The following is a 9,931-nucleotide window of genomic DNA, read 5'->3' on the forward strand; positions in this document are numbered from 1 at the left end:
GTTCAAACTCTATATTGTATCGAAAACCCACATAACAATTAAAATATGCTGGCCTCAATCGATGTCCTTCATTAAAATCCAGATTCTATAAATTTAAAATCTTGGACCTAGACATTTTAGTTTCTCTATGATGCGATGCTATAAACATACTAAAAATAGTTTTACTCCATATTGACATAGATTTGTTTTACTAATATAGTCCCTCCATCTAAATTTATGTGGCATTTCGATTTTGAGATTCAAACAAGACTATCTTTTACCTCAATTTTTCATGTATCTTTTAAGTATTATGAATTTCAATTATTGTGGCTTATAATACTTTTTACATCTATATCTACTACGTCTAATCTATATATATCTATATCTATATTACCTTAAAAGTATGAACTCCTAACTTGAATGTTAAATTACTATAATATCCTAACTTAGGTTGTGAATTTTTCGATAAGTTGTGACTTTTCTAATAAGGTGTGACTTATGTCAATGAGTTGTGATGACTTTTTTAAGAAGTTTTGACTTTTACAAAAGGGTTGTGACTTCTTGAACAGGCATGAATTTTCAGATAAGATACAAAAGACACTTGCTCATACTACCCTTTTGTCACGCTCCGAGCCTACACGCACGGGACTGGTACTCGAGAACCATTTTTGCCCCAAGCGAACCCTTGGTCTGACTTTCTCTGTGAAAGACTTAACCTAACAAGACAATGTCAAAAACATAACTTTAAGTGGGTAAAAACATAGCCAAAACGACAACTAGAGTCTTTAAACAACATTTGAGATGATAATGTAAAGACAACAGAACTACTAACTACCTATGAAGCCTCTAAAACAAAGAGGGATGTCGGGACAAGACCCCCGATCATCCTAACAATGAAAATACTGAAAGCAATGTAAAAAGGACTCCTTCAGAATGATAGGAGGCTCATCATCTAACTTTTGAGTGCTCTTTAGATCAACGGTGCACTATGTGCTGATCTTGATTACCTGCGCCTACATCATAACAAGATACAGGCCAACTGGCATCAGTACATTAAATGTACTAGTATGCGAGTTTGAATTCTAAACAAGATATTGGGTTGAAAAAAATCTGAACAAACACTTACCGTTAATCTTCTCAACTTCTGAATAAGTTAACTCAAATATAAAGCGGTAAAACACAACCCATGTATGTCGATTTTACAAAACAGATGAAAACAACTTAGTTCGTTAAAAAATATACATTAACAAACTCAGCTTTACTCATATAAGAAGGTGATATAATTTATGTGGGAGATTCTCTAACAGACAATCACCACTATGAGCCTAAGTGGTGATACAACGTCTTGCCAACACTGCCAGAACTGTCCTATACTTTGTCGCCATATAGAACTACTTAACTTAGTTGATCCACTATCTATGCTAAAATAATATTTAGGAGTCATCTAAAAAGTATGATCCTTTACTACCCACGATGACTACATGGTTTATGGAGTCTTGAGTAAATATGAACTCGCATCCCCATATCGGTGCTCAATACTACTCAAAAATATACTTAGCTCATGTTTTGGTAAAAACAAAACTCTTTATTTGATTTGAGATAATTAATTAAAACTTAGCTCTCTTGGAATTGATGTTCCCTTTCTTTCTCAAATGTTAAAACATGTAAAACTTCTTCGGGATACTTAGTTCCCATATACTTCCTTGAAGAAATAAACTTCAAATCTTTTCTCTTTGATTAACTTGGAACTTAAGTATTAAAAGAAAGTAAAAACGTTTATGAAAGAACTTTAAAAGCTTTATGAACATCTCCTTTAATTGAATTTATGGATCCAAGAATTATGAATTGTGATAGAAAATGTTTAGGAATGATTTTAGATAGTTAAACATGAGAAAAGATAAAAATATCAATATATGAGGGTGGGTCCACGACGCGGAGAAACATTTATATTTTTGGTTCGAAAACAACTTTTGAGTCAGAACAGTACGTGACCAATCTGTGAAGCAGCGACGCGGAGGCACAACTGTCTTGACGAATCTTGCCGCTGTTTCTACTTTCTCCTCTTTTCTCTTTTCTCCAAGCCCTAGCGTAGATTTTCAATTGTCAAAACTGACAAAAATATGATTTGACATTAAACTCCTAAAAAAATATTAAAATAATAGGGCTAGGAAAAGACTAAGAACCCTCCAAAATTAAGATTGGACTTCCCTTAATGAAACAACCAACTTCCAAAGGGTGTATCTCCCTCATACGAACTCGGAATCGCGCAAACTCAGCGGCATCGGAAAGATCCTTCCAGGAGATTTCCAACCAAATCTGGAAACACACTTCTCTCGGGAAAATGTATAAGTACCCCCCTAACCTATGCCCAAAATTCCTTAGACACAATTATACTATACTAAGGTCCTATTACGACCTGAAATTTTTTTAATAAATAAATTTCTATCCCTTTTTGGCCTACGTGGCACTAGCTTCGAAACAAATATTAACATGCGCTGGGCCCACAATATAGTGCCAGGTAGGCAAAAATGTAACGATCCAGAAAAAAATTTGAATAAATAGGTACTTAAGGTGATTTAATTATTAATTAAAAATCTAAATTTTTAAAGGCATAATGGTTCTTTCACGTATTAATTAAAATAAATCAGATTTGTATTAATCTAATTTAAATCCTATTTGACTAAGTCTTGAATTTAGTTTCCTAATCCTAATAACACACAGTCCTCTCTCTCACACGTTCTCCATATCTCTCTCTCTCGTTGGTTTCTACCAAAAATAATTTCAAGAACTGAAAGTACATCAAGAGTTATTCACAGTTGAAGAACTCACAAGAATTTTTAAGTGAATGACAAAGTAATCAAAACGTCAAGGCTAAGAGAGGTTCATTGAGTGAGGTGTACGTTGAAGTAAATTGGGCGTGGGTTGGAGGAGTTTCTGGGAAGCAACATCAGCGTTTGAACACAGATTAAGGTAGGAGTTTCTTATCTCTTGGTCCCTTTCCCAAGAGACACCTTAAGGTTCAGAATATTCATTCCGAAAATAAGGATTGTTCCCCGTTGCATATCCCTGTCACTAACTCCCATTGAATCATAGGATGGTTATGTTTGCTGGTAGAAAACTAGGGATGAAACATGTTTTCGTGTTGATTATGTGCTTATATGTATGTTTGGAATTATGTGACTTATGTTGATGTTTCCGAAAATGTAACAACGTGTGTATGTGTGTGTCGCCGTGACTATTGTTCATGGTTTAGGATTTGAAATGGCATGATAGTTCCTTATATTTCATGTACACATGTTGATGTAAATGTGATGTTCATATGAGTTGAAATGTGGCTGATTTGAGGGATAATCTCTTGTCTAAACGAATCCATGAAAACGCACCTAAAATGTTCTAAATGCACTACGAAATTCCCCTAAGAACTAAGGTGTAACTTGATAAAAGGATGCTGAAAATTTAAAAGAAAATTTCCAGCTTCTAGTGATGAATTTCGGCCAGCAAAGAGGGTTCAAAATGTTGAAAAAATGAATCAAAACAAGTGAGGTCATGGAGGATTGAACCCGTGACCTCACCCTGTTAAAAACCATGAAAATAAAGAAATAAAAATAAATGTGGAGAGAGGGGACTGAACCCACAACCTCCCTATTGTAGCAATTTTAATCCTAAAGGTCAAAGTGGTTGTGGGGGCTCGAACCCCCAACCCTTCGGTTAATTAATAGTAAAATTAAAATAGAAAATTTATCCCTTCTTGTAAATATTGAGATTTAAATTACAATTTTAATTAAAATAGAAAATTAATTCTTTCATGTTGAGATTTAATTTAGAATTCTAATTAAAATAGAAAATTAATTCTTTCATGTAAATATGGAGATTTAATTTAGAATTCTAATTAAAATAGAAAATTAATTCTTTCATGTAAATATGGAGATTTAATTTAGAATTCTAATTAAAATAGAAAATTAATTCTTTCATGTAAATATTGAGATTTAATTTAGAATTCTAATTAAAATAGAAAAATTTATTTCTTTCATGTAAATGTTGAGATTTAATTTAGAATCCTAATTAAAATAGAAAATTAATCCCTTCATGTAAATGTTGAGATTTAATTTAGAATTCTAATTAAAATAGAAAATTAATTGTTTCATGAAAATGTTGAGATTTAATTTAGAGTTCTAATGTTATGAATATTAGAAATAAAATCAATGAAAAATAAAAATGATATCCAAGTGATTCAAGATTTGGGTTCCGTGCCTAAACCTCTGTATTGATACACAAGTCATCCGTGAGTAAAATATTCAAGAATAATGCCATCTACTTAGATCGAAAATCAAGATCTTGAGATATATACAAGATACAGTCTTGTAATACATAACCTCAGGAAAGTAAGAATCACTTATCGAACTATGAATAAAGCTCCATGGCTTGTATGTAAGACACATAAGTCTAACATACATTCAAAAATAAGTGAACCTAAGATATACGTAATGAAATGATGAATCTTAGGAGGGTTGAGTATGAATGTAAGATACACTAAATGGCCAAGTGCATTGTCATATGATGAGATGAACTATGAAATGAAAAATGAACATTCACGTAAGAAGAGGTAAGTAACTATGAAAAACAAAGGTGCTAATAATGAAGAATGTGGTGACAATCATGATGTGAGGCTAATGTATATGATGAGAGCAATCTCAAATGACCCTAAGTAAATATTACCAATACGTACTCACCAATAAGAGTGTAAGATAATGAAGAGACCAGTCTCTATGAACACTCTAATGAAAATATTCAGTTTAAAACACTAATACTAATGATTAGATGAGAAATCATCTATTGAGCTATGATGTCCTCATACTAGAAGCCAGCTTCCATGATGTATGAGTTGAATGTAATGGAACTTTATACTAAGCACCGATAGGCTAGTTATGAGCGGTGATGCCTTCTTTCGGGAAGGGCGAAGGTTCACGTAACTCTCATGAGATGAGACTGTCCGTCTTGCCGGGTATGGGTCTCCATACATCTCGTAGTCTTTGAACCTATACTGCCAATATAGGGATCTGGCGGGGTTAAATTCCCATATATGCTAGCATGTTATTGAGTCACTTTGGCCGGTGATTCCACCTCTTTTCGGTGTGGGGGAGACACTGGATTTCATGATGCTCACATGATCTATGTCGGTTAAAGTTAAAGTTCCCAATGAATGAATGAGGTCAGCCTCAAATGAATCATATAAAGAAACGAATGATACCGAAGGTGTTAGGATAGGATAATCAAGAGGTGAGCTAGATTTAGGTAATGACTAGGCCTGGGCGTTCGGTCGGTTTGGTTCGGTTCATAAATATCGGTTCGGTTTTTTGGTTTTCGGTATGGCTAAATATGAAACCAAGCAAAACCGAAATAAATTCGGTTTGGTTCGGTTATTATAAATTCGGTTCAACCAAGTTTAATACAAAAAATGGTAAACCGGCCATCGTGATAAATAGATACCGACTCAATCAGTAATAATAAAAACACTATCAAAAGTCAAGACAACATCACAAGAACAATAGGAAGTTCAACAAACTTGTGTCCATCACTAAAATAGAGTTAGTTACAAACTAAAGCCATCATTATCTGGCTCATTGCAACTTTCAGCAACAAAGAGATTTAGAAAACCGTATTATAAGTGTATTTGTTCCTTTAATTTGATTCTTTGAGGTTTCCTATTGAATGTATTTGTACTATTGTTAATTTTTTTTAAACAAGTGTCAGTTTATGCCAGAAATGATCTTTCCGAATAACATATAGTACATGCCTTAAAAATAAGAGTATTACAACATCATCCAAAAATTAATAATCCTAAATTATGATAAAAGATAAAGAAAAATATACTAATTTTAATATGGTACTGTTTTTACTATCTACTATTGATATATAATTGTCCCTTTTGTTTATGTGTCTTTTCCATTATTAGTATAAGGTATTTGTGGATGATGTATAATTGATAGAAAGATCGCCAACTTGCAAGGATAATTAATATATTATTTGATTCAATCGTAAAATAATTTTTAATTAATATAATAAGAAAAAATATTTGTAATTTTGTGTGATGTTAATTTAGGGATTTATCAATTTAGGGATTTATCATTTATCAATTGATAGGAAATGGCTTGGGTAATTGGTTGTTCGGTCATCTTTTTCGGTTTGAACCATATTATGCCCAGCCCTGGTAATGACATTAGGTTTTTCTTGATCATTGCACAGCAAACCCGATGAAAGTCTTAAACTACATCCTAGGTATAGCTGGTATTCACACTGGCTTATGAATGAACCGAAATGAAGTACATATGAATGAATGAAGCAGACTCTGTGTTTGCTAAAAAAAAGGCTCCCTAGTTGAGGTCGCATATGTTGATCCCTCATTTTGGAAAGTCTTAATGTCAAGTCCATGATAACAAGGTCTCATATCATATGAATGAATAATATAAAAGAAGTTATGTGTTATGTGTTATGTGCTATGATATGTGCTATATGAAGATGTTATGTGTTGTGTGTAATACGATAATTATAATGATGCATGTCACTCTCATAGCATAACTTTCCCAATCTCAATTTGGCAAGTCCACTGACCTGACTTCCAAAAATCATGTCGTTAGGAAAGAGCTACTCTTTCTCATGCATATCCCTGGTGTGTGCTTGCATATACCCATACTTAGTACAAGTGTGTACTAATTCCATACAAACATCTACTTTTAGGTGCAGCACAAGTGGGCGATAGAGCTACAGGTTCGTTGTTGCAGCTATCCGGATGTCAGCATTCATTCGGAGTTTGGTAGGTCCTCATTGCTTTCGAGGATGCTACTGTTTTACATTCTAGCGTATGTTTTAGAGTTGAGCTAGTGGAGCATGTTCCACTAGCGTTTCTTTCCTGTTTTGGTTCATACTTTGTATCGGTGCTATTTTTGCCGATATACAATTAATACATAATGAATTATTTCTTTCAGTTGCTTATATCTTAAATGTTAGATGGTTGATGATGAACAATTACAAAATATTAAGAATGTTTAGCAAGTACGATTAAAGAATAAAAAATTTCAAATTTTTCGCTAAAATTAACCTATGTAAAGTAAGAATGACGTAAATAGGCTTGTTTGAGACCTCTGAGAGGTCAACTACGCTGGTCTCATCTGTGGTCTAGATTCCGATCTTGACAAAAAAGGGGTATAAAATTATTTATAAAATAAATTCAGGGGGTAATAGGACCGTTGTATAGTATAAGTGTGTCTCTGAGATTTCGGGTATAGGTTGGGGGAGGGGTACTTGAGCATTTTCCCCATTCTCTCTAATAATGACTATTTCCAATTTCTGGTTTCTTTTGAGTTCTTTCAAATTGCGAGATGTTACAATATATACCCCTTAGGAACATTCGTCTTCTAATGAGATTACCCTTACTGGGCATAGGGTGTAACATAAAGCAGTTCAAACACCTAACAAGTAAATACAAACATCAACATGCTTACTCATAAATTAAAGAGTATTAGAAGTGAATTAGTACCTTGGTCTGCATTTTCTCCAGATTCAAATAGATGTGGATATCTCTTTTTCATATCCTCCACATGTTCCCAAGTATCTACCACAACAAATTTTTTCCTCCAACAGACTTTTACTGATGTTACTTCCTTAGTCCTAAACTTGCAAACTTGGCAATCTAGAATCTGAACAGGAATCTTTTCATATGATAAGCTATTGTTGATCCCAATATCTTCAGTTGGTACAATCAATGAAGGATCATCCATGCGCTTCTTCAACATGGAGACTTGAAATGTCTTCTGGACCGTTGCTAAATCCTGTGGTAGCTCCAATCCATAAGCTACTTTGCCAATCCTCTTAGAAATTCTATAAGGACCAATATACCGAGTACTGAGCTTCCCCTTCTTACATAACCTCATAACTCCTTTATGTGTGAAACACTAAAGAATACCCAATTATCTACTTCAAACTCTAATTCCCTTCTCCTAACATTGGTGTAGGATTTCAGATGACTCTGCGCCATTTTCAACCTCTCTTGAAACATTTTCACCATCTCCATAGCTTCATGAACAAAATATGGTCCTATCAACCCAACTTCACCAATTTCAAACCATCCAATAGGGGAATTTAACCTTCTCCCATAAAGAGATTCATAAGGAGCCTTTTGGATGCTAGAGTGAAAATTATTGTAGTAAGAGAACTCAATGAGAGGTTGGTGATCATCCTAATTATCCTTGAATTGGATCAGACACGCCCTCAACATATCCCCTAATATCTGAATGGTGCGATGTGCTTAACCATCTGTCTGAGAATGAAAAGCAGTAGTCAAGTCCACCTTTGAGCCCAATCCTTTCTAGAATGACTTCAAAAAATGTGCACCTCTATCAGCTATAATCAAAGTAGAGACTCCGTGAAGTCTTACCACCTCCTGAATAGATAACCTGGAATAATCCTCTGTGAATGGGTAGTATTTACCGGCTAAACGTGAGATGATTTGGTCATTCGATCCACAATCACCAAAATAAAATCATGCTTCCTGCTAGACCTTGGTAAAAATTCAGCAATGCCCTTCTTTATACTACTCCACCAATAGACTTTTATCAATTCAAGATGCATCTTTGTGGAACCTAGATGAATGGAATATCTGCATCTATGAGCTTCCTCCATGATCCTCTCTTGGAGTTCATTCACTGTAGGTACATACAAACTTTGATACCTCCATACACCATCTCCACCTTGTTCAAAAGCCATTACTTTTGCTTTTGAACATTTTCCTTCATATCAAGAAAAATGGGATCTCAGTCTTGCTTCTCTGCAATAATGATAATTCAGCCCCATTCATCACCAATGCTTCTCCTTATATGGAGTCCATTAGTCGTACTTCTAAGTGTGTCTACGCACATATTTCGTGAACTCTCTCTTTTCTTCTTCAAAATGATGGTACTACCCATAGACAAACTGCTCAAAGTATCAGCAACAATATTAGCCTTACATGGATGGTAAAGAATACTCATGTCATAGTTTTTGAGTAACTCTAACTACCTCATCTGTGTGAGATTAAGCTCATTCTGAGTAAGCACATACTGAAGGCTCTTGTGATCGGTGAACACATCTACATGCACAACATACAAATAATGATGTAGTATCTTTAAAGCAAAACTTTGCCAATCAACTCTCAGTCATGGGCTGGGTAATCTTCTCATGTACCTTCGAATGTCTTGAGGCATAAACTATAATTTTGACATTATGTATTAACACGCAACCCAAATCAACTCTAGATGCATCACAATACACTACAAAACCTTTAGTACCTTCCAAATAAGGTAAAAAATGGGGCAATAGTCAATCTCTTCTTCGATTCATGAAAACTTTCCTCACAAGCTTCAAACCATTGAAACTTCACTGTCTTCTGAGGTTAACTTTGTCAAATGGGATAAAATTGATGAGAACCTCTCACGAACCTTCTACAATAGCAAGCAAGCCAAAGAAACTTCTAATAGCAGTTGAAGATGTAGGACTAGGAAAATTTTGCACCGCATGTATCTTTAGGGCATCGAATCTAATCCCATCACCAGAAATTGTATGGCCTAAGAATGCCACAGACTCAAGCCAGAACTCACATTTAGAGAACTTAGCATATAACTTCTTATCCTTCAAAGTGTGTAGACATATTGTAAGATGAATAGCATGATCATCTCTATTTCTTGAATAGATAAGTATGTCATCAATGAAAACGATAACAAACACATTAAAAATAAGGTTTGAAAACTCCATTCACAAGGTCCATGAATGTTGCAGATTCATTGGTTAATCTGAATGATGTGTCTATAACGGGTCCTGAATGCTGCCTTGGAAATATAACATTCCCTTACTTTGAACTGATGGAGCTGGAGGTCTATTTTTGAAAAAAGGGATGCACCCTAAAGTTGATCGAAAAGATCAT

General features: G+C 34.4%; 1 protein-coding gene across 1 annotated transcript; it reads right to left on the minus strand.

The window, feature by feature from the left end:
- Nucleotides 1-7,437: 7,437 nt before the first annotated feature.
- On the minus strand, nt 7,438-7,907 carry LOC114077628. The gene is made up of 2 exons (XM_027917933.1): nt 7,514-7,907; nt 7,438-7,445 (listed from the first exon to the last, which is right to left on the minus strand). Exons 1-2 carry the CDS (start codon nt 7,905-7,907, stop codon nt 7,438-7,440), a joined length of 402 nt encoding a protein of 133 aa, XP_027773734.1.
- Between the last annotated feature and the right edge of the window lie 2,024 nt (nt 7,908-9,931).

The sequence above is a fragment of the Solanum pennellii genome, chromosome 6 (assembly GCF_001406875.1).
Source record: "Solanum pennellii chromosome 6, SPENNV200".
In the NCBI taxonomy this organism is placed as follows: domain Eukaryota; kingdom Viridiplantae; phylum Streptophyta; class Magnoliopsida; order Solanales; family Solanaceae; genus Solanum; species Solanum pennellii.

What these genes read in the sequence shown, in the direction of transcription:
- LOC114077628 (XM_027917933.1), bottom strand. Translation starts at nt 7,907, where the DNA reads ATGAGGTTATGTAAGAAGGGGAAGCTCAGTACTCGGTATATTGGTCCT.